The 25,545-nt window shown below is 40.8% G+C and overlaps 1 protein-coding gene across 1 annotated transcript in view; it reads left to right on the top strand.

The window, feature by feature from the left end:
* The window catches only part of Csmd1 (CUB and Sushi multiple domains 1), a 1,673,782-nt gene that overhangs the window by 501,980 nt on the left and 1,146,257 nt on the right, over positions 1–25,545 (top strand). The window contains exon 3 of the mRNA XM_047550875.1: positions 531–643. Coding sequence (XP_047406831.1) covers positions 531–643 — 113 coding nt within the window. The remainder of the gene's footprint in view (positions 1–530; positions 644–25,545) is intronic.

The raw sequence follows: 25,545 nt of genomic DNA, 5'->3' as shown, positions 1-25,545 counted from the left end.
TTAGGATGCAAAAGATTTTTCTTGTAAAATGAACACTAAGATTGATTCTTGTGACCTCAGCACAAGCAGAATTGATTTTTATTTTTATGCTTTGACAAGGGTGTTTCTTCCTCTCAAGAGAGCCACAATTTGTTTTGGAGAAATATAACAAGCAGAGTAATAAATTAGGAGAGAAAGAATGAAATCAAAGCACATGCAAAGTCACAAGTAGCTAGAATAAGGGAAGCTGTGCCTTCGGGTAGCTTCGCATCCTCTGGGCAGGACGGTGGTGCACAATTCCTTCAAGAAGTATTCTCAGAAGTTACTTAAGTTAACAAATTTTGGTGCTTGATTATGCCTCAGTTCAGTCACTAGCAAAGTCATACTTATGAATGACTGTTTTGCAGCATCTTGCAGTTAAATACACATGGTTAAGACTTATCAAATGACTTAACCAAATGAGCTTTGCAAGAAATTTTGTGCCATTTCACTATGCCATGTTCCCTTTAGCTGAACTCTTTTAACCATGTCCATGCTTCTTTTAACTTTAGGCTGTCGGGATTTCAGCTGCCCTCCTCCATTGTGAGCTCCGGGTCTGTCTTGACTCTGTGGTTCACCACCGACTTCGCAGTGAGCGCCCAGGGCTTCAAGGCACTGTATGAAGGTAGGAGACTGAGCTCCGCGCACACACCCCACCGCCTCCATGACCTGACATGCCCCTCTGGGTTAGTCATGATAGTGAGGAAGCTTGGTGTGCACCATACGTGTGCATGGTTGGTTAATGATTGACAGTTGGAAAGACTATTTGCTACAATTGCCAAATTTTCTAGCACTAAATATATGTAAGTTTTTGTTTACTAATGGGAAATTCTCGATTGGGTTGTCCTTTTGTCAACATTTGGTAAGGAAGTTTTTGAAAATTTTAGATACAAATCTACTAGTCCCACCACTCAGTGGAGAAGAGTTCACTCACTGTGTCTCAGAGATGTGTCAAACTTTTCTGGGCAATGCTACTGCTAATTAGGGTCTGAGGAAAGGTGATTGCGTGAAATGAATTTTTGCCATCCAAGGTGAAGTTTTTAACTGAGGAAATTATTTTGGTGTTATTGTAGTTCCATCCTTGCAAAGTGTAGGTATTTTGTTTTATTTTTGTGTTTTCATATTTTGTAGTTAGATACCTTCGGATCTTGCTATCATTATGAAGCTTGGTTTTAGGTGGAAATAAAAAAATCGAAGATTGAACTATAATAGACAAAATGATTATTTTAAGTACTATATTTGAATTGAACTGGTAACACTTTAGGTATAAAGCCTGAAGTGGGTCTTCTTTAGTCTTGTTTTTCACTGAAATTTTAAATTTTCTTTCCTATGTAATATAGTAACTATCATTGTTAATACAAACCGGAGGCTCTAAAGTAAAAAAGCAATAATTATAAGTGGAGTTACAGACTAATTCAGTATTGTTTACTGTGGATTCAGAACTCTAAGCGACATCTGCTTACGTTCTTATTTGTAATAGTACACCTGGGCAGAATCACACTTTGTGTGAAGTTTTAGTTGCATGTGGTTAGTGCAGTTGATCTCAGCTATAGTGAGATTATAAGAAAATGTAAGGGCAGAATTTTCTTCTTGCACAGACAGATGAACAGAATGATTTGCTCTTTTATTTGAAGTTGTGTTTGGACTGGTACTGAGGACTACCTCTTCTTCATATCCTAAAGTCTTTGAGGGTACTGTGTTTGTGTATAAACCAGCATCAGTGTTTGAAAAGGGTTAACCACCCTTGAGTCATTACTGTCAAGGAATAGTGTAATGTTTTCAAAGTAGCAGGCTAGTTTAAGGTTAATGAGTGTTGCTCTCTTTCAAATTCAGTCACACCTACATAGTGCTGCTTCTAAACCATACACTCACATTTCTTTTCTACTTAACTTTGCAAAAGTATCACTAAAGGAATCCATATCAGTTCCCTGTGAAGCACACTGTGTCCAATAAGCATCATGAGAGCTGCTTAGAAGTCTGATCATGCTCCCCTGTTCTAGAAAGCCTGCGGCTTCCCTACCCTGCCTGACATTGACAATCAGAGGCCATGTTGTGCTGGATTCCCTGCAGTTGATGTTGCAGGAGAGGTTGATGCTGAGTGGTTGCCAGGGGAATAATTCTATTAAATCTTCTCGGAATATCACTGGTGTTACTTGTTGTCAGGATGGTATATTTAAAAAGATTGTTAAGGCTGTCTTTATTGGAAAAATATTTTCATGTCATTCAAAAAAGATCAAATGGGAAAATGACTGGAAAATAAATAAAACTGCAATTTTTAAATATGCTTCTAAAAATATATGAAAAAGCATTTGTGTAATTTAGATTTGAATAATGATATTATAATATAATCTGATATTTATAAGTAAATACGAGCTGGTATTTTGAAAGAAAAATTTTAAAAGAATAGTTAAATACAAAGGTGCTTTGTCAGCAAAGTCAAAATTGCCTCTCACACTTAATATCTGTATTTAAAATATTCCTCAATTAGCTTGAAGCTCTTGGGTAAATGGAAGTGCTCTATCAGGAGAAAATGAAGACCACCGCAGTCCCCATGGAGGCCTGTGGAGGGAGGGCTCTTCTGTAGGTGGGTGAGGCGTCCAGTGCCCTCACCCACCACTCTGTCAATCTCCCATTCTGAAGGGACTAAGGCAACCATGCCTCCTCAAGGCCAGGCCTGGGGAAACTGAGGTTTGATTAAGGACGGTGCGTAACATGTACAGCCGCTGCCTGGAGGCAGGACACCTCCTCGGTGAACATGTAAAGTGGGGCCACCGACAGTGCAGATAGGCCTCAGGTCTGGTACCAGTTGCATTCATGATGATTCCGATTTCCTTCTATCCCAGTCACTTTTATTGGAAGAGATTGTCCATCTAGTAATTTTTGAGTCAAATAATATAATAAAATATTGATGTATTATCCAAGAGCTCTGAAGGAAATTGAATTTAGATTAAAATACTAAATCAACTATTAAAATAAATTTTTATAGTTCTTAAAGTGGTACTGCTTTCTTCCCATTAAAATTAGGATTTATTTAGTATTACCAGATTGTCGTTTATGTTTTTGGATTAAATTTATTCGCTTCATCTGAGGAAATCTTCCAAACTTCCAAGATCTGTCTAAACATGATAACCTTGGCAGTGAACCTAATGTGGGCACTGAACTCAAGTGCTTTTGGCAGTAACTTTGAAAAAACATTATTTACATAAATTATTATTCATATTTGGAGACCTTAAGGTACATAATGAATGTGAAAGTAATAAAATAAAATATTCCAATTAATGTGTTCAGCCATTGAATTTAAATCTGGAAATCAAATAGAAACACATAAACTTTCTCCTAACATTGCTCACATAAAATATTTGACTTTCTGTATATGGACCCTTTAGGGTCTTAGCAAGTAAGTTCATTGTTGAGATCAGCACATTTTTACTGGCAAATGCAGAATGAAATTGAAGTTACTGAATTATTAGAGTGCTCTTGTAGTATCTGCTGGTTCCATCCTTAAACAATATTCTCCATTGTGGACAAAATAATTTGTATAAATCTCTTTGTTAAATTTATAACAGAAAATATAAGATTATATATAATTTAAAATGGGGCGAATTACTATCAAAATCCCTATGTGTGCGCAAATTTGAAGAACTGTGTCCACAAATAGCCTTGATTCCTAAGTTTTTGTCTATCTTCTTTCAAGATCTTAGTTAATTAAAATATAATTATTTTTGTCATTAAGCTTGTCTGGGTTCTAAGAAAGACATCATCTGGGAGGCAGGAGAATTGGTGATATGGAAACCCGGGGCTCGAGAGCTTAGCACATCCACCTGGCAACACCTGGCAACCATGCCGGCTTCTGTGTTTCAGGTTTTAGAAGAGAAAAACTCAGGGTTTTTATTTTTCTAAAGCTTCTACTTTTTAGTAACAAAAATGTTTAGTACTTCAATAGTAAAAGTGTTAGAAACACTGGTGAATATATGGAAAATCTTCTAGGCAAATATTTCACCTAAAATTTCATATGTTAATTTGCATCTTTACTTTTTCCAAAAATCTTTTCATGTCTCATGAAATGTTGGCTAACTTTTCTCTTTTAATAGTGTAAGCATTGATTATATTTTTAAAATTCAGTTTTTGTGAATTATTTACCATGATTTAGGTTGGTTTCTTAGGGATCGTTTCATTTCATTTTGTTTTACATGAAATATGTATTTTTTTTTGAAATCGTAGTCTTTGTGTGATTCAGTATTTTGTGAAAAACAAAGATTTGGGTATAATACAATTTATTTTGAGATAGAAAACACCAACTCTCTAAGTCAAGATATTGGGTCCAATATTTAATAGGTCCAGTGTTTAATCCCGAGGATCAATACTTGCTGCATATAGAACATTTCTCCAAAGTCAAGATAATTCCACAGATTTGGAACCAGCTTTATTTTTAACTATTAGTGAATGCTTTATTCATGGAATGGCAGATTTAAAAAAAATACATAAATAAAAATAGTGTGCGTTTTGAGAGGGATGCTTTGCCGTAATGAAATTGACAAAGCCAAGGAAAGGGCAGCAAGGATTTCTTGACTTGAAGTTAATGAGGACAGAAGGGACTGTTCTCATGAGGGCCCGTAAGCGTGGGGGCTGGGAGAGGGCAGGACTGTGGGACACTCGGGTCTCTAGCGCGGGCTACAGAGTGCTGCCTCCACACATTCAGCATGCATCTCTGCTTCCCACGGTGCCATCCCCAAACGTATTGGCCTTAAATTTTATGCATGAAGTTATAAGAATCTGAGATTATCAGATTTTTTTTAAATGAATAAATCCTGGAGGTATAGTGTGGAGGAATTCAACATTACTAAAAAGCAGAGCTTCACATATAGAAGAAAATTGCTTTTCATATAAAATAAATAGCTTGTTTATTGAAGTGGGAAAATGAAATTGCTGATAAAGATGATCTAAGGGATGCCCTTGGATTCTGAGGAATTCTGTCATGTTTGTTTTTGTCTTAAAATCATTCATTCTATCAACTATAGCAGTATGCTCCACCAATTAAAGTCTATGCCTCGATGGATAGGTGATAGATGATTGATAGACAGAAGAAGGATGGATGCCTTGGATTGTGTGATGCTCCCCAGGCATTTCCTGTTAAATCCTTGTACTAATTCTATAATGAAGTGCAATTACCTCTCAGGTAGAGATGGTAAGGCAGCAAACTACAGTAATTAAATTTCTTAAAATCCCCTAAGTACTACCTAGTGAAAGCAGAAATTACCTGCATAGCTCCTGAAGTTGTATTTGAGAACCACTCACCATCCTCTCAGATACGTTTTATCTGAGGACACACCTATGCAAACACAAGTCCATGCACATTGATCTGTGCATGTTTACCTGCAAATGCCCATGTTTGCGCAAAGAGGGTGTGTGGCGTGTGACTAGACAACAGGACTCACTGGGTCACCCCCACCTTCTTTCCAGGTTTTCACTCAACATGTCTAGAACACCAGGATAGCGCCTGCCTCCAGAACCAGTGATGCCAGGGAGTAACTGGGGCCCCAGCACTCATGCTGCCTTACAAGAGCCGGCAGGAAGAGGAAAAGCCGGCTCCCTGGCCAGGGGAGATCTTCAGAGTCCACACTGGCTTCTTCTGGAGGCATGTGGTTAAAAAGCTCAGGTGCTGAGTGCCGGCTTTGTGCTGGGACCTGAACTGCAGTTCTCAGGGAAGACTCAGAAATAGACCCCTGATATCGATCTCTGAGTGAGGGAGAAATGTGCAAGCATGTGGAGACAAACGAGTGAGCAGACTTGAGCAAGACCGGTCCAAACTGACAGGAGAGGGGAACCCTACGGAGCTGGAGTTGAGGGGTCTGGGTTCTCAGAGTTCACAGGAGCTGGCGTCAGCCCTGCCTGGACTCCCCACCTGTCGGGGTTACTTTGTTTCACATGTGAGCCTGAAAACTTGTACTGTGAGATGCTTTAAAAAGAAAGAAAGAAAGAAAGAAAAAGGAACACAAAAAACTGAATTCATTTCACTGGACTATGAAATAAAGCTTTGCATATTTTGTAGGTACGTGTTAATTTTATAATTTTGTCAACTTTTGGTTTGTAATTCATAGTTTCAGTGTCCAAATACATGTGGAGAGAAGAGATGGACTAAGTGAATTCTGAATTGCTGTAGCACTTTGAGCCATCAGATGACACTATGCCCTCCCTTTGTGGCCATTTTTCTTTATGACACTGAGACAAAAATTGAGTCTAAGAAAATGTGAGTCCTTCATACTTGACGGTAAATATTCAAAGGTTCCTTTTTTCCAAATATAGGGAGCAATAGGTCAAAAAGTATAAAGTTACATGTAGGGGAAATAAGTTCTAGTGCTCAATTGCACAGTGGGATGACTGTGGTTAAAAATAAGCAGTGTATATTTCCAAACAGCTGGCAGAGGTGATTCTGAATAACCCACCACATAGCGACATGAATTCATGAGGTGATGGGTGTTCAGTATGCTTTATTATATCATTTATATTTGTACTGAAAGCAAAACACTATGCCCCATAAATATACGCAATTGTTATTTTAATTGAAAATAAAAGTTAGTAGTTGGAGAATTCCTGGTGCAATTCCGAGGTCTTTGATCTACTTCTAGGTGACTCTCATTCAAGGGGAGGCATAGGGGCCTAGTGAGTTTCTTTCTTCTACATACAGATATCACGTTTTCCTAGCACCATTTATTATAAAGGCTATCTTCTTTCTAACATATGTATTTGGCACCCCGTGTCTGTTGGGTTAGTCTCTGTCTTCGCTTCCACTGATCTACTTATCTATCTTGATGGCACTACCATGCGGTCTTTGTTACTACAGTTCTATAGGATAATCTAAGTTCTGGTACCGTGATGCCTCCTGAATTGCTCTTCTTTTCAGGATTGCTTTGGGTATTCTTGGTATTTGATTCTTCCAAATGAATTTTGGTACTTTTTTTTTTTTTTTTCCCTAGTTCTGTGAAGAATGTCACTGGTATTTAGAGGAGGATTGCATTGAATTTGTATAACTGTTTTGGTAGTATGCTCATTATGATAATATTAATTCTGCCTATCAAGACCATGGGAGATTTCCCATCTTCTATGGTTGTCTTCAGGTTCTTTCCAGTATTCCATAGTTTTTAATATAGGAATCTTTCACCTTGTTGGTTATATTTATTCCTGTGTGTGTGTGTGTGTGTGTGTGTTTGAAGTTATTGTAAATGGGATGGTTGTCCTGACTTCTTTCTCAACAGATTTATTATTTGAGTATAGGAAAGGGATTGAGTTATGTATGTTGAAGTTGTATCCTGCTACTTTGCTGGATTTACTTGTCAGCTCTAGAAGTGTTCTGGTAGAGTTTTTTTTTTTTGGACCTGATAGGTAGAGGATCATGTCATCAGCAAACAGAAAATCTGACTTTTCCTGTTTATATCTCTTTAATTTCCTTCTCTTGATTGACTGCTGTGGTTGGAATTTCCAGAACTGAAAATGGTAATGGGAGTGGTAATAGTAGCCATGCAAATCAAAAGTACATTGAGAATTTATCTCATTCCAGCTAGGATGGCAGCCATCCAGAATATAAACAGGAATAAATGATGGCTAAGATATGTCAAGAAAGGAACCTCATACATTATCGGCACGACTACAAATTAAAGCAACCACTCTGGAAAGCAGTGTGGAGATTCCTCAAAAGAGTGGGAATAGAACCACCATGTGACCCAGCTATCCCACTCCTTGGTGTTTATCAAAAATAATTAAAATAAACATACTAGGATGATACCTCCACAATAATGTTTATGGCACCTCAATGCATAGTAGCCAAGCTATGGAACCAGCCTAGGTGCCCTTCAACATGTAAATGGATCAAGAAAATATATATATACACAATGGAGTTTTACTCAGCCATAAGGAAGAAAGAAATCAGGGCATTTGCTGTTAAGTGTGTGGAACTGGAGAACATCATGCTAACTGAAATAAACCAGATTCTGAAGGTTAAGGACCCAGTGTTTCTCTCATATGCAGAAGCTAGATCAAAATAAGGGGAAAAGGGGATCACACCAAAAGAAAGAGAGACCAGTGGAGTAGAGGAAGGGAATAGAGGTGGGAGGGAGGAGGAAGGGAAAGGGAAGACCGTGCAATGAAATCGACCAAAGTATGCTCTGTCACATATGAATATACCACACTGAATTTCAGTTCTGTGTATCTATAAAGCACCATTAAAACACAATAAGATTATACTTAAACTTTTAAAAAATAAAGTACCTATTTCTAACAATTTTGGCAAGTAGTTCATATTCCTTTCCTTCAAAACCTAAAATAAAAACTGCTAGTGAGAGTTACAGTTGAAAGAATTGAGTTTGACTTTCTCTCTGGTTAGGGTTCCCTGTCATACAGAAGTTTGTGCAAGGGCACTGCAGTGATGTAAGACAGAGAGTCTGCGATCCTCAAAATGGATCACAGATCCCCTCTAAAGCGTAATCGTCTCAATATCATCCACCAAATTAAACCCTGACAAACCAGAAATGAGTGAATACTCATTTATTCATTTATCATAATTTATTTTTCAGAACAGAATGGCCTCTATCTTCATACATCCCTTGGACTCCCAGCAGAGACAGTAAATCTCCTGTGACAGAGCCTTGTGGGTCTGGGTCTGACTGAGTAATTAACTCTGGGGCCAGGCGGGGCTTCTCGCTGCCAGTGTGTCTCTTTGTTGGCTGAATATATTTGGCATTTCCCTCTGACACATCCCTCAAGCAGAATTTTCTTTCTTTTCACATCCATGGGTCTGGATTTAGAAAGAGCAGCTAGATTATTACCCTTCAAGCTCAAAGCTTTATTTAGAATGTCAGCACTGATTTATTTCTCCCTTGAAGTGATTACCCGAACTCAGCCTGAATTAAAGCGTAGTGCAGGATGGATACACCTGGCGAGAGCAAGCGTTCCCGTCTGAGGACAGTGATAACGGTGGAGCCGCCGCCCTCCGTCCACACCCGCTCTCCGACACCGTTCACAATCACAGAGGCTGCAGCAAATGTTCAACTTCTACAACTCTCCTCCTGAGGTCTCAGCTGTCCTAGGCTGGTGAACCCTGGCTCCTCGTCAGCTAGGACACCCTGTCCCTTGTCTTCGAGAAGAGCCAGTGGTGGCCATACTAACCCTGCTCAGGCTCAGTCACTGGTACCTGGGCATTTCTGTCCTCATTTTTCAGGGTTTTGCACCACCAGGTTTGTCAGGACCACCAATGTGAGTTTGTATGATGATATTTGAAAATACTTACCACATAAATTCTGTAGCTCTGCCATACACCATTGTATCCTTAAAATATGTTAATAGGGTAGATCTCATGTGGTATTCTTACCACTATGGAATAAAATTTTAAAAAATTAATACTTTTAGTATGTTGATACTAACATTTCCAAAACAGCAGAGGAATGATTATTTTCCAAAAGTTCGACTTTACCATACTCAAATAGGAGATGCAGAGCTGCCTTAAGCAGGAGAATTTATTGCTGCAACCTAGGCTCACATGTTCCCTGTGGTATCTGGTAGATCTGATAAAGGAATAAAAGAGAAACATACTTTGGGTGACCCTGGGAGTCTAGCAAATGCATAGTGCCGGAGGCAAAGTGGCTTCCTGCCCAGCTCAGCAGAGGCAGGAATCCTTTGCCCACAGAGGGCTGTGCCTGCAGCCCTTGGTGTGGGCATGCATCAGGTGTCCCTCACACGCCCAGGTCTTTGTGAGGCTGCCTGTGATTGATCTGATCTTCTTAATTTGGGGTCACGGAAAACCACTAAGTTTCTATGAATCTTTGAAATTACATGCCCACATTTGTATGCATTTGTGATTTTCTGAGGAAAATGTTTCTTGGACTTGAAATTCTCAAAAGTTTCACATCTAATGAGAAGGCCAGAATGGTATCTGCTGACAGAGGCCTGGTTTGTTGGCCTGTGGCACTGTGGTCTGATTTCTGGAACTTACTTGATGGCTCACTTCCGCTATTGTGACTCCTGGGTGGAGCAAGCACCCACCCGATTATAATCTGGCTTCACATAGAGGCTTAGAGTGGAAAAAAAGGGACTGTCATATTAATATCAATGTAAATAGTCTAGTTCCAATGAACTGTGATTTATTAGCTTGGCATTTTGATTTTATATATTGGTTCTATGTACACAGTGTGCATTTTCCCATGAGAGATGAATCTGCTCTAAGCCTTGCAAAGTCTACTTTCTGATTCAATAAAAATAGACCATCATAAATTCAGAAAGAAAAATTCTGCTTGTAAGGCCAATAGAGATATTGACCTTTCAACCCGGCAACACACACAAACACACACACACACATACACACACACACCCCTACACACCTACACCTTGCTGTATGCTGCTATCCTTCAACCATCATCTTTAGGAGGTGGTCTGTTTAAAATTCAGCTCTACAAAGAAGAATTAGTTTCAGCCCTGTATGCATTGGCTTGAGGGAATGCAGGATATCTGTGATACATAGAAGTAAAGAAAAATGTAGTGCGATCTCATTTGGGTAAAAATACAAACAAAGGCATGTGAACCCACATGTGTGTGCTGATGTCTCCATGAACATGGTATGGACAACACACACCCGTGTTTGTGGGCATTCAGAAACGTGTATTAGAACACCTGATTTGTTGATACAGATTACCCGGGGGAGAAATTAGGATGCCACTGGATTTTCTGTATAGACTGCATTATTTAGGTCGTTGCAATGAACATTGAAAAAGTTAGATAATGAACATTATAAAATAAGAAATTTCTGAAGATGATGTGTAAATTAATATTCTTAAGTGGATCTCTGGCTCTTAACTGGAAATTGAATGAAAGTTGAATCAGGTAATTAAAAATCCTTTGATATATTTTTTCAAATGATTGAGTTAATGAGTTCTAAGACCAGCACTGTAGCTGAATTTTTTTTTCATAAGGGAAAATGTGTAGTCTTTAAAAAAAATCTACTTTCACAGAAAATAATAACCTGTCTAAAAGGAGTACCATAAAAGGCAAGTTATTTCCACAGAAAAACTATCTTTAAAAATATTATTCAGAAACAAACTAAGGAATAGTTTATATTTCTACTGAGAAGGGATTCCCAAATCATGAGTAGTCACACTTTCATTCCTTGACATATTTTATCTTGATTTATAATTAAAATTCCATTCTTTGTAAACAATAATCTCCCAAGTTTTTTGTTTACTGTTTTATTCATTTTCCCCATTACTCTTTCATGTCACAGACAAATTGCTAATATGCTTACATAAACAGTATTTGATAATATGTAATCTTAGGCAATGTTTGAAAAGCAAATTTTGATCATTATTTAAAATGAACCTTTATAAATAAAAATGAGACTCTTCCTTCTCTTTTTCTTTTCTTTCTTTTCTTTTCTTTCTTTCTTTCTTTCTTTCTTTCTTTCTTTCTTTCTTTCTTTCTCTTTATTTCTCTCTCTCCCTTCCTCCCTCCCTCTCTCTCTCTCTCTCTCTCTCTCTCTCTCTCTCTCTCTCTCTCTCTCTCTTTCTCTCTCCCTCTCTCTCTCTCTCTCTTTCTTTCTTTCTTTCTTTCTTTCTTTCTCAGGTTCTTGTACTTAATATGTGACTTCATGAAAATTAGGTGACCTCTACATTAAGCATCAGGAAGCCTTGACTATTTGGCACTACAAAGGAAGTGCTAGGGAAAATTAATCAGTTACTTCTTATTGTGAATTGTGTAACGTTCTTCATTGTCTTGTCCCTCTCTACTTTTGAGCTACTGCCCCCCTCACTCTCTTTTGGAACACCTGTGTTTGCCTCTCTTCCCACTTCTCTGGGTTTTGTTGCCTAGCTACTTCCCAATAGTGATGAGCCTCTGCTTTCTCAGCACGCTGTGGACATGCTCATTCCTAATGAGTGGCTCTTCTTGGTTTCATTAGGAACCATCAAGGTTACTTTCTATTGTTCTTAAATCTTATCTCATATAGTTTTGCTCTGATATTGTTTGTTGTTGATGTATTCCTTTCTTTACTTCCAAATTAACAAGAATATTGGGTACAGAACACTGAGGAAAGGGGCATTACCTTTTTAAGACTTGCTTCCAGTTATAAATAGTTTGAGGCAATACAAGAAGATATGAGAGCATGATATCAATTTGGATTGTAACAAGAGAAAACATGGTCATACGTTGAATTAGAAGGAAAGGAACCAGGAATGTTGAAAATAAGCACTAAATATTAAATTTTTTGTCTTAAACTATAATAAAAAAGTATATTATAGTTTTATAGATAAATTCATTAGAGATAGAGAAATCTCTCCCTTTAAAAGTCTTTAGTGAAAGATATGCATGTTACACTAAATATAAGTAATCTATAGTCATATATATATATGGTAAGAATTAAAAAATAAAAAAAACAGACTTCCCTAAGTGGCAGCTAGTGAATTCAATGACAGATGTACATCCAAGTTATAAAAAGAGATACAAACATTAGTTTTGTCTGCAGAGTCCCCAGATCAGTCTTCAGGAAAGTCAGGGTTCATTTCCACTTCTGAATTATCACTTAACATGCAAATTGTTATTATTTATGATTTTCTATAACCTGAGGTTGACAGGTCACTGTGTGTCATAGAGTGTCCATGTCTCTGCTTCAAAGCATACTTTATTCTGCAGTTTCTTTCTTCTTCATTTTATTGTTTTTCTTGGATGTATCCAGAGAATGCCCCTTTTAACCTCACTTGGTCACAGATATGCTTTTTACCTCCACAAGGTGCATGTTCAGAGACATCATCAATTGTGGGTTTACTCTTGGTTTGAACAAAATGAAGTACTGACTTTATTGAACAACTAGAAAAATTGTCATGTGGAATAGCACCATTGGGTTTGTGTGCTTTCTGTGATCAGATAGTTCTTTAATTGCACATTTTATGTCTCCTTCCTTAGTGCTAATCAGGGTGATATGAACCTAGCTAGGAATTGAGTCCAAGATTGATCGGGCAAGTGAGATATAGAAGGGTTTTCGACTTTCAGATGAAGGAAATTCATGATCTGTGCAGTTATTTGTACTATCCCTCCTCACTCTAAAGCTAACAATGGAGACTCCTACTTGAGTAGGCTACAGTACCCGCATGGTGAGACTGCAGGTGGTCTCCCTGTGTGTTTTAACCAGTTTCCTTGAAGATCTTCCTGATTTTAAGACATGATCTCACATTTCATTCATACCTCGGGGGCTGGGGAAGGTAACCCCACTTAATGAGGAGGCAGTGCCTGAGGCTCCTCAGCTTGCAGCATGGATTTGTATGTATCTGATGAAGCTTTGGTAGGTATTTCAATCAAGCCTATCTTGAAGATTCAGGTTTTGTTTTTCAAATCATGCACGTATTTTCCCTAAAACATGTTTTTAAATATTAGAATAATGCAATGGAAAGCTACATTTGGGGAGGAGAGGAGGGTGGCAGAGTGGACAGCTGGTGTGTGGGACATTTCAGTTTCCTCCTGCAGATCTGCCAGGGTGTAGGAGGAAAACAAATGGGAGATTTTGTGTAGGAATAAGATGTTGAACACATTTCAGTTCTGGATGCATTATCCATCTTAACTCATGATGGGACTTCAACATTCTGAATCTGATTTTTCATTTCATAAGACGTTCACACTTGCTCAGAAACTTCCCATATGCGAAAATACTGACATGTATATCAAAATTTATGTATTTACTTGACTTTTTTGGGAAGAAAATCTTAGATGTATGAGTCATAGGAACAGTTCCATCTTCATCTGAGTGTAGTGATAACAAATTTATACTTCTATTACTTAAGTTCATAAAGTCAAAGGAACTAGTTAACATGTCTTTACAATTAATCTTCATACATTTATTAGTGATGATTCTGAAATATAAGTGAGCTATCACTTCCCACTGTATAAAATTAATACAAACATTTAGGAGACTGAATTTAAACAATAAATGAAATACATTACAGTGTAATACAACATCACAATTTCACACATAATATTAGCATTTTTAGCATATTTGCTTTGCATTTTAGAAATACTAAAATCAATTGTTTAAATTTTTCTTAACTTCAGTTCAAGTTACCATTTTGCCTACTGAACTATTGAGTCACATCAATACTTTAAAGTTTTAAAAATAGATGTTGTGATATGTTATTTTTCATTTAATCCTTACAGGTAGATACTTTATTCCTATGGAGTTTTTCTAAACTAGAGGTTTTCTAAATGTCACATAGATGTCCTGTGGCAGAGAAGAGCTGTGACGCAGGTTTTTCTTTCTTTCTTTCGTTCTTCTTTTTTTTGGAAGATTGGCAAGCTTTTCTCTGAAAGGACAGAGAGTAAATATTTTGGGCTTTGCAGCCCATCTGGTCTGTGTCCATCTACTGAGCTCTGTTGCTGTGTGTAAAATGGCCACAAACACTGAGGATAAGGAACATGGCTGTGTCCCAGTAACACTTTATTTGCAAAGCTAGGTGACGGGCCATGGAGTGTGACTCTGAGTGATTCCTCCTCTGGGACCAAGATGTTCCTTCCTTTTAGGTCAGTTTAGCTCCAATGTCTATCCCACTTCCTTAGTCTCAGTTCAGAAAACAACTGACCCTTAAGTAAGTGGACCTGAAGGGGACCAATGTCTGCATGTCCACGTTACTGGTTCTCTGTAACCATTGGGAAAGCTTTGTTGGGAACTTCCCTGTGACACCAGATGACTCAGGAGCTTCATTAAACTAAGTCTTCCCATTTTGGGTTGACAGTCAACATGTGATCCAGCATCATGTGGATGCACAGAGGTTGCTGGGGTTTGGTATGGATGCTTGGGTCTGGCGGACCCCCATCCTCATCTTCCAACTGCTCCCTGTCTGTGTTTTCTTCCCAGAATCCCCCACACCTTCAGTAGACATTACATTCTGCTTCCTTTCCTAAAGTTAGGATGAAAGGTAATACCAACTAATCCAAGTCCAGAGGGTAGTTTGTAGATTTATCAATACACGTAACTCCTGGGTTATGATATTTATGAGGTTGTGGGGGAAAGTCAAGTTTCGTGGATCTCTAATTGTCCGCTTATGCTTCCCTACATTCTGTCATTTTGAATGTGGCAGATTAGCAGCTGGAGGATCGCTGTGAATAGCTCACATCTTTGTATTTACTCTCTGAAGGCAAATGCTTTGGGTCCTTTACACCATTTGGGAAGGTCGTGGGGCACCTTACAGTATAAAACTGTCCCTGTGGAAAAGGCCTGCTCAGCACAACGGGATTGTGATATGTGTACTCTGATGCTCACTGCCATCTGACAGCTGCCTGGTCCCTCTGTGAAATGAATTAGTGCTGTCATTTTACTAATAGACCAAAAATAAAACCACGGGCATTGTTTCCAGCAGGCGGTTCTACCAGAAGCCAGTCTAAGCAAATCGCCTTTCACTGCTCACAGTCAGGTCTGTTTCAGGCCCGGCCTTGGGATATAAGTCATCGCCCTGGGTTCAAACCAAGGAAGTGAAGCCCTGCTCAGAGCCGGGTTGCTTAGCGTCCACTAAGTCTGGGGACTATATTGCTCAACTTACAAATGGGAGCCGAGGCTGCCTACCCTCTATGCTCACGTGACTCGTATCTAGCTTGTGTCAGAATCTAAACCATTTCACTCCTAGAAAATTGAAAGCCAAAAAGACTGAGACTAGACCTAGGGGGATGCCTTTATTTACAAAAATAGTTATCATTTTCCTTTTGGCTTATCCACTCTGACCCTAAACATCCCCAGTTGATGTGGACTGTCAGTTTCCCCCTTTGGAATAAAATACATGCTGTGTTTTCTGAGGAACTGCAGAAAATGAGAGTGTGTCCAGATGAACTCTGGATAGCTGGGTGTTAGCCCGGACCCTTTGTGACTCTTCAGGTCCCTACTCAGCTCCAGCCCACTGTGATTACTTACTCTTGGGCCTTGGGCTCGGAACTTAATCATCTTGGGCCTCGGTTTCCACATCTCAAAACGAGGATGGTAGTTAATAGACTGTGAGCATCATAGGCTGTTCAGGAGGAGTAAGTGTGTGAATTAGATATGAAATGCTCAGAGAGTGTCCAGCCCAGACTGAGCACCCACTGCGGGATGACAGGCTCCTGTGTCACAGTGCCGTGGGGGACCTGTAGTTCAGGTTCCGCTTCAGCTGATGTTTAATAATATCGACCATAATAATGTTAAATGTGAATGAAATGATTTTTAGTCTACGTAATATAAATAAGGAATAAATATATTACAAATGTAAGTTATATAAATAATATAGCATAAATATTAGCATACTTTTAATTAAAATCTTACTACTGGCTAAAACTCATCTGGGTTTTAAAGTTTTATATTTAATGATATTAAGTATCACCTCCATTAAACTTATTTCTCCATATCCACTGTCCTGATATTTGTATTTATATTCAACATATGCCCATGCTCTAAAGAAAGCATTTATGAAAATTTTTATGAAAAACTTGTGCACACAATTTTAATTAATATTAGAATAAAAAGTAAGTGCTTAGAAAACGCGTGACTGGCCGGGCATGGTGTGGCATGCTTGTAATTCCAGTGGCTCGGGAGGCAGGAGGATCACAGGTTCAAAGTCAGCCCCAGCAACTCAGTGAGGCCTTGAGCAACTCAGTGAAACCCTGTCTCAGAAAATTTCAACAAGGGCTGGGGATGTGGCTCAGTGGTTAAGCACCCCTGGGTTCAATCCCCAGTACCCAAAAGGAAAAAAATTAAGAAAAGAAAAGAAAAAGAAAAAGCCAGGCTGGAAACTGGGTTCCTTGACTACCAGAGGACAAAGCTAAAGATGACCACCATCCCCTGGAGTCTTCTGCACCTGTGGCTTTTCTAGAGGGGCCACCGTGAGCAGTGCCACCCCAACTTAATGGGACCTAGGGCCTGCCCTCCCTGGACAGCCTTATAAGTTTGGGGCCTTGGGATAGTCCTTTGAGAAAAGTGCCCTAAAACCTTCCATTGTCCCAATCCCACTGGAGTCCTTGACACCCTTTCTGCAGACAGCATGCCACATTCCCCAGGACTGCCCGGTTGCCATCCTCCCTGAAGTGTGCTGCCGGGGGCAAGGTCACAGTGGCTACAGATGAGACCTCAGCGTGGGGGCACCTGGTTGCTCTGGACTGCGGTTTAAGGCCGTCAATGAAAGATGTCCCCAGATGCAGACTTTCTCCGGACTTGCTCCACAGATAGAAATGAATAGCACTGTTTACACCTTAAACAGGGTCTTTCCAGAGTGACTTCCAAAGGACCCCGCTATCCTATCCCTTGGTCGTTATGTAAAAGAATTAAACTCAGCATACCCAAGTGGGACATGTGCCCCATGTTTATTACAGGACAATCACAGTAGCCAAGTTATGAGACCAGCCTAGGTATCTGTCAACAGATGAATGGATAAAGACCATGTGGTAAGTATATACAAAGGCATATTGCTCAGACATAAGGAAGAATTAAATTATGTCATTTGCAGGAAAATGGATGGAACTTGAGACCATAATTTTGAGCAAAATAAGTCAGATTCAGAAAAGTACCATATGTTTTCCCTCGTAGAGGGAAAAAATGGGGGAAAAGGAATGTCATGGAAGTAGAAGAGTAGCCGTTAGAGTAGAGGGAGGAGAAGGGGGTGGGGGAGAGGGAGGTTGGTATGCTGGGAACTCAGCTGATCTGTGTTTCTACTGAACGTGTTACGGTAGAACCCGCCATCTCTATAATTAAGATGCACTAAAAAAGAAAAAAGAATGACTTAAAGCCACAAGTTTTCCCAAGAGGCTGTTCTATTAACGTTCCAGGCTGTTCTATTTCTTATAAATACCCATGTTTATTAATCCATTTAAAAAATATAAAGATCTATTATTGGTGATAGTTTTGATAATCGGATTACAATAAATAAGAATGTGCATTTTGATTCACCCAAAATTTGACATATTAACTTGCTTTTATGGTGTTTACAGTCACTTATGCAGAAAAGTGTGTTAAATTTAAGTTAGTCCTAAAAGTTACCTTTTGCAAGGTTATAGGAGTGGAGTGTGAGACAGTAAAGTTAATAGAATATGAGAATTTATCATATATGCTCCTCATGAATATTCTTTTGGTCTACAAATATTTACCAACTTCCTAGGAATTAGATATTCAGTTTTGGGCAAAACAGACAAAGTCCCTTTGCTTGTGTCTCCCAATGCTCATGCTTCATCGCAGGGCATTCACTGGTGGTCTGCACAGGGACGGTTGAATGGTGTGTGAGCTCTTCTGGGATGAATCAGAAGAGCATCAGAAGAGGGAAGTTTGGGAGAGCAGGTAGTTCCGCTCAAAAAAATCAAATGGAAAGCTTTAGAGCAGGCGTGGAGGGAGGGTAGGGCAAAGGAAAGTGTTTTCCTCTTTCTTCTGCTTTGAAGGTGGGGGGAGCTGCATGATCTTCGCATGGTCATGGGGCTGTGTGAGTAGGAAGAAAAAAACCTGCAACGGTGGGAGAACGGCCGGCAGCATCGCTGAGCACGCAGGGCTCATCTCAGGCAAGGGAGGGAGCCCTGCTCTGAAGAGCAAGGGCCCTGGGGCAGATGCAAGCAGTGGGCAGGTGAGCAGGGGATGTGATAACTGCTGCCACATCCGTTCCTTTTCCCAGGGAAATGAACACATCCACTAAGCGGGCCGGACTGCATTTTCTACAAGTCCTCCTCGTGAGCGGGGCAGGTGCTCTTTGCTAGTCGTGTGGTCATTAATAGGAACAGAGAAGGGCTGGACAGTGTGAGCCACTCCCAGCCTGGCGAGACCCAGGGCAAGGGAGCAGACGAGTTGAGATCCACTCGAGGGAGTGTGTTGACGAGGTGTAGGTTTGAAATAAGGGCGGCTCAAGGAGCTCAAAGGCTGGAGGGAAGATCACGGATTTGTAGGTTCTGGTGTTCCAGGGGAATGAGCTGGAAAGATGGGCGGAAGTGAGAGACAGGACGTCTGAAGCTCAGAACCATGTGTGTGACAGAGTCGGCTACAACCAAGGGAGCAGCGAAACAGGACTGTAGACAAGTGCGTTGGAGGAGAGGAGGCCGAGAACCCAGGAAGCTGAAGGACAAGAAGATACTGAGGGCACCAAGGGTTGTGACAGGGTGGCCCTACGGCTGGGCCACTGATCCCCACGTCAAAATCCTCACCACGAGAGACACAGCTGATAGGGCTGGGCAGGGGCTCCAGGCCAGGAGGACAGGTGGACCATTTTTCAGACACGGGAGCCAAAGCTGGGAACTCGGTATGAGAATGAAACAGGGGCCACACCCACGAAGCAGAGAGTCCCTGCTCCGTGGACTCTCCGTGGAAACACTGGGCCCTGCTGCAGCAGGCTTGAGAGAAGCAGCTTAAAGGGTCCCTGGTGTCAGCTAGAAGGAGAAGGGGACACTCAGAGGGGTGAGAGTTTCCAGTGTGGGATGAGAATAAAATGAGAGAGTTGGCCAGCCCCGCAGAGACCTAGGTTCTGCAGGTGACTGGGGGAGGGGAGGAAGGCAGCTCATTAGCTCAGGTGGTGCCAGAGGATCTCGGAGGCAGGACTCCATGCCGGGCAGGCAGGGGCCGAGGGCATCCTGGACGCTCCCAGCACTTGGGACACCCCCTCCACAGTGCAGGGGCTGCTCAGGTCACCAGGAGCTTGAACTTATGGACATTTAAACACTGTAGATGGCCAGGCGTGGCGGCGCACACCTGTAATCCCAGCAGCTCAGGAGGCTGGCACAGGAGAGTCAAGTTCAGAGCCAGTCTCAGCAACCTTGCGAGGTGCTAAGCCACTTAGCAAGAGCTGGTCTCCTAATAAGAAACTGAACAATAAGGGCTATGGATAGGATGTGGCTCAGTAGTTTAGCATCCCTGGATTCATCTCCAGTACCTAACAAATAAATATTATATACATACACATCCAAAAGAACACATAATTTTAAATGATTATGATCAAATATAACTAATTTTTGAAATACCTGTTATGAATAAACTCAAACAATATCAAAATATTACAAAAATATATATTATATTACAAAAAGTATAAATAAATCACATAATGTATATCTTAAGTATACATTATATATTAATATGATGTATAATAACATAATGTTATCATTATATAAGTTGTATAGTATATATTCTTTTCATAACGTCTTGGTAAATAGTTTTGAAACCCTGGATGGTGGGTTTCAAGACATATGTTAGTTGGGGGTTTACAGTAGCATACAAGGCCTGAATTTGTAAACCACTTGTGGAGGTTTCCTCACTCCCGGATGGAGACACGGTTCCATGAAACCTTAACTCTCCAGCTTCAAACCCCAGCTTGTCGTCAGTGCTTCCTGCTTGCGGGCAAAGCCCTTTCCTTCCCATCAAGACTTTCCCATTGCAGGCTCAGCGCTGTCCTACCTTTCAGTTTTCAATGCAGTCAGGGCACTTTAAGAATCGTCTCTTATTAAAATACAGTTGGAATACAAACCTTAAACTTTATCTAAAATAAAGCTGTTGAAGTTGGTACTCAGCACCCAACATTGTACTGCAAGGAAGGATAAACACCTGGTAAACCCATGATGAGTTCAGTTCTCCTGCTATTAAATTAAAAAATGCACTTCCAATGATCTAATAATCTTTTAAAAGCATTAGCTCATCAAGGCATTTCAAAAGAGAGAAAAAATCCCTGCATGCAATCTGTGAGAGAGTCACTCTTAGAAACAAAGTGTCCATTAAAAAATCTAAAAAAAAATAAAGAGAAATTAGCCTGAACCAGCCTAAAATGTGGTTTGTATTAAATTTAAAGACTTGGAGGCTGCAGGTCAGACTGGACCTCAGCCACGTGCTCAGCTCCAGCAGTTCTAAGGAGAGTAATTGCTGATGTGGCTGGCCACGAGCCGGCTTGTCGGCAAGGAAGGAGGGCCATTTACTGACTTCCTGGGACTGGCAGCATATGCGTATCCTAGATTTCTGTGTACACACGTGTGTACATGAACAAACATGCTTTTGTACATGCAAGAGCAGCATGGAGATGGACATGCAAGCATCTCCAGGCTGCAGCAGGCACACGGCATGCCTCGGACAGTGGCCCCGGGGCCAGGAGCTGAGAAATCCAGCGTGCCTGTGTCTTCGTATTTTCCCTCACAGGACCAGAGAACCAGAGTTCTTCCAAGTCCACAAGTTTGCAACAATTGTCCTTCCAAACAGCTTTGTCTACATCTTGAATTTAATCAGTACTTTCTCAACCAGAGCTATGCTCTCCCAAATATAAATCACCACAGAGTAGAGACCATGTATTTCTTTAATGTATTCATATTTAAATCTCTATTTTGATATGGTGGCATTATGCATAAGTTATTATGTCCGTGTCTGTCTACCTCCACTAGATGGTGTGGATATTCAACTTGGGAAGAGAGACTTATTAGTCTGGTACTAATGTCACAGTGTGTAGAGCTGTGGGTGAGGTCCGGGGAGTCGAGCCAACTCTCTACCTCCAATAAGAACTTCACATAGGTGACATTTAATTACCTTGGTGAACATCTAATCTAGAGTCATTTTCTCACCTGTTTTATTTTAAAAGCCCACAAAAAGCCTGTGCAAATTTGCAGGTAGACTCACATGAGCGAAGATCAGAGGCCTGATGTAAAAAGCAAAAATCATTAGCTTCCATATGAAACTGCTTTGTCCAGGAAAATTTCTATAACATTAAATTAAGTTACTAATTCCTATACACTGTGACTTAAATAGCAATCATGAGGCCCATGGAGTTGACTAACAACATCTATGGCAAGACCTAGGTGTGGAGCAAAGATGAAGAGACAGATGAGGGGTTGAAAGGACTTAGAGTAAGGCCCTGTGTGTCATGCCGAGGAGATCAGATGAAAGCCAGGAGACCAGACAGGCCACCTGAGTGGTAAAATCCAGGCCGATTTCTTCCGTTACTACGTTAGCTACTTAGACACCGCCTACTTGGTAAGCCTTTACTTCTTCTCTTTCTGTTCCAAGACTTAGCATGTAATTTCTGCTGTCTGAAATTGCTTTGGTGGTCTTCTAGGTAGAATTGAAGCTCCCGATTAATCCTGGTGGTCCCTTGGTGGTGGAGTCACGCAGGGGAGAAAAGGTGGTTTGCATTGTGCTCTCCATGGCCTGCCACATCCAGGTCCCGCGCACCATTCTGTCTTAATCTGCGTAACACACACACTGTGTCTGGATCATCTCACTTAAACACTGGTCTCCTGAAGCCCTGAGCATTCACACAGGTGCCTGAAAGTCACAAGTGTCAGCCTGAGGCTCTCACACCAGAGATTTCCTCTCGGTGGTGCACAACTCTGTGTGAGTATCAGGTGCTCAGTAGAAGATTCGACAGATTCCTGAAAGAAGTTATTTCAGAACATAATTCCCCAGAGTAAGTTCTGGAGCTTTGCAAATGAATTTGTGAATGAGAAGCTTCTTCTGATAAAAGAATGCTGATTTTGATGTTTTGAAGTCTCAGATTTCTGCTCCAAGAAAATAAAGAAGAAACCTGAGACACAGGTAGGTTGGTTTCCAAGTGGAAGGACTATGCGGCCTCTCTTGTTTTCAGATGAAAAACGAAAAGCCGGACCTGCTGGGGCTTGTTCTGGAACTGGTAGCTAATTGTTGCAGCAAGGAAATCACAAGGAGGATAATTAAGGTTTTCAAAGCCACCAGTGCTAGCCAGTCCTTCAGGCTCCCTGAGAGCAGGGTGCCTCGGCCCTGTGAGGCAGGGGAACCTGGCACGCTTCCCGTCCTCCCTAACAGGGCAGCGTTCACCTCCTGCATCTTGTGCTGCTGGGAGACTTGGTGCCAGGGACGTGGCCGCTGCAGAAACACCCGTGGACCCCTCACCAGAAGTGACAGGAACGAATGTTAGCCAATCCCCTCTTGACTGATGCTGGCACTGACACTAGCCACGTGCAAGTCCTTGAGGTGCCAAGCAAGAGATGGCGACCACCTCTGAGACCTGCCAAAGACCAGGGACCTGTATTAGGAGCCTCCTCAGACTTTGGAGCAGGGGCATGACTACCCATCTTCCTGCTCTAGAATGTTTTAGAACAAGCTTAAAATCCTGACAAGAGGAGCCCCCATAATATTGGCAGGAAGCTTTTTTAATTAGAGGAAACTGCATCCTCATAATTCTTTATTTTGTGGCTATAAATTTTGTAAAATTAGCATGTGATTTCTAGATACATGTCACTATTAAAGTCTTTCCTTTCACCTATGTATTCTTTCTAAAAAATTATATTTCTTATATTTGTATCTAGTATAAAATTAATAATTGAAAACACATCAATATCTGTTCCCTCATTTTAAAGTGCCACAATTTCTGCCATAATATTAGGACTAGTATTACATTTTCTTTCTCTTTTACTGAAAAAAAAAAAAAAAAAACATTAAAAGGAGTGTCAATTACTCTGTCTTGGTCCAAGGTTACACAAAAGATCAGAAAAACCTGCAATAGCATCATAGGCCCTGATGTCTAGGTAAGCAAGAATTTCTGCGTATCAGCATTCCCAGTATTTTCTTGTAGGTAATGAAAGAATTTTTTCTTCTTTTTAAGATGACACATTTTAGATTTTTTTTATGGACAGACAATCTGTGGTAGAATCCACTAGCCCCTCAAGAGGGGGGAACCACGATTTAGCGCTTCAGGAATGCAAGTCCAGTTCTTACGCAAGCCCAGCTTGAATTCTCAATGCTAGGTAAACACAACACAGATGTTCCTTTAATTGAGCAGCAAATTTATTTTAAATTCAATATATATTGTCCCTATACAAGTAGAACTTAGAACTATTTAACACAGTTTAAAATAGAAAAGGGTAATAGATGACAATAGCTAGGTATAACCTCTGCATGATTAATAAAATTTATGATTACAATATAAAATATTGCTTACTCTAAAAAAGGTTTGTTTGTTTTTCCTTGGTCCTGAGGATTGAACTCAGGAGTACTCTATCACTGAACCCCATCCCCAGCCCTGTTGACATTTTTTTGTTGTTTTCGTTGAGACATATTCTCACCAAATTGCTGCGGCTGGTCTTGACTTTACAATCTTCCTGCCTCAGCCTCCCAAGTCTCTGAGATTGCAGGTGTGTACCGCTGCACCTACCTTTAACATTATTCGTCTTTAAATGTTCAAATGCAACAGACAGTACTTATAAGTTAATGACATAACTAGGGTATGTTTAAACTATGGGAAGATCTATCAAGAACTTCTTCCTTTCAACTGTACTTATTTTTAACCCAGGATCATTTCTACAGTTATTCTGTTTTTCTAAGTGCCACATAATTTGAAACCATCATGTTGTTCTTGCCAGCACTTTCTAAGTTGATGTGTGTACCTACTCTGAAGGCACATATGCAATGGAAAGCTGTCTCTTTGTCCACTTAGCGTATTTTTAAACAAACGTCCATACAGCACATGGCTTCATAACAGCCAAGCTGTCCATGCTAACACTCTGACGTTCTTAACAGCTAGGCTCTCTGTGCTAACACTCTCAACTGTTACCTGTTTCTCTATATTTGTGTCTCAGCACTTACCACGTTGCCTCATCAAAACAGATATAAGATTAGTATAACAGAGTCAGTACGTGGACTTTGGTCCTGAAGTCTTTGTTCTTCTTAGCTTTGCCCTCAGATGGTTACAGCTGCAGAAGAAGAGTAGGGGAAGGGAGGAGAGACACATGCAGGGCCAGGGGGCCAGGATCTAATGCCGCAGCAAAAGTGTGGTCTTGGCATTGTTCCTTTCCCTGGAAAAGGTTTGTTTTGCTCTTTTCCTGTGATTCTTTAGCACTTCCAGAGGCTGGCCAGTGGACAAGACCGAGGTCCGTCTCTAGTCCTAATGCAGGTGATCCTGGTGAATATTAAGGATGGCTAAGGGGATGAAGCAGGCTGGCAGAAGTTCCTTGTGTGGTGACTTCAAGGGAAGAGAGGAGCAAGAAGGAGGTAAGATTTAGAGCTTGGAGAAGAAAGTCAGCCAGAGCATGACTTCTCTGGCCAAGAGCAGAGTGGGAGTCAGATAATCCTAAGAAAGCAGTAGGACACTGCTTCCAGGTCTTGTCTGGGCTTCAGGAAGGAGACCAACGTGAGGAGGAGGTGGCCTGCACAGCGGAGTTGTGCAGTACCAGGGGGCATCCACGCACATGGGAAGGGTCTGGCTCAGGGCCAACACACCCTTCCTTAAATCTGTCAGCCCTGCCACAGGATCTGTGGCTGTACCTGCTAAGAAGCCCTGTTTGAATTCTCAGTGCTAAGTAAGCACAACGCAAATGTTCCTCTAATTGATCAGCAGACAAGACAGAGTGTGGCCCCCACAGACCAGGGTATGCAGGACACTCTGACCTGGGGAAGCAGAATGTTCTCAAGACCATCGAAAACCAAGCTGAGGATGAATCCTTAGGGATCTCAGAATCAATCCACCACAGGCAGAAACAACAGGAAGAGGTCTGGCTGCCATCTGAAGCAGAGTGACCTGGGAGCCAGCTAGACACCCCACGAAACAAGAGCAGAAAGGGGAAATTCTGCCCCGTCAC

The sequence above is a fragment of the Sciurus carolinensis genome, chromosome 4, assembly GCF_902686445.1.
Source record: "Sciurus carolinensis chromosome 4, mSciCar1.2, whole genome shotgun sequence".
Lineage (NCBI taxonomy): Eukaryota > Metazoa > Chordata > Mammalia > Rodentia > Sciuridae > Sciurus > Sciurus carolinensis.
The sequence above is the reverse complement of the archived record's forward strand: the minus strand, read 5'-3'. Positions and strand labels throughout refer to the sequence as shown.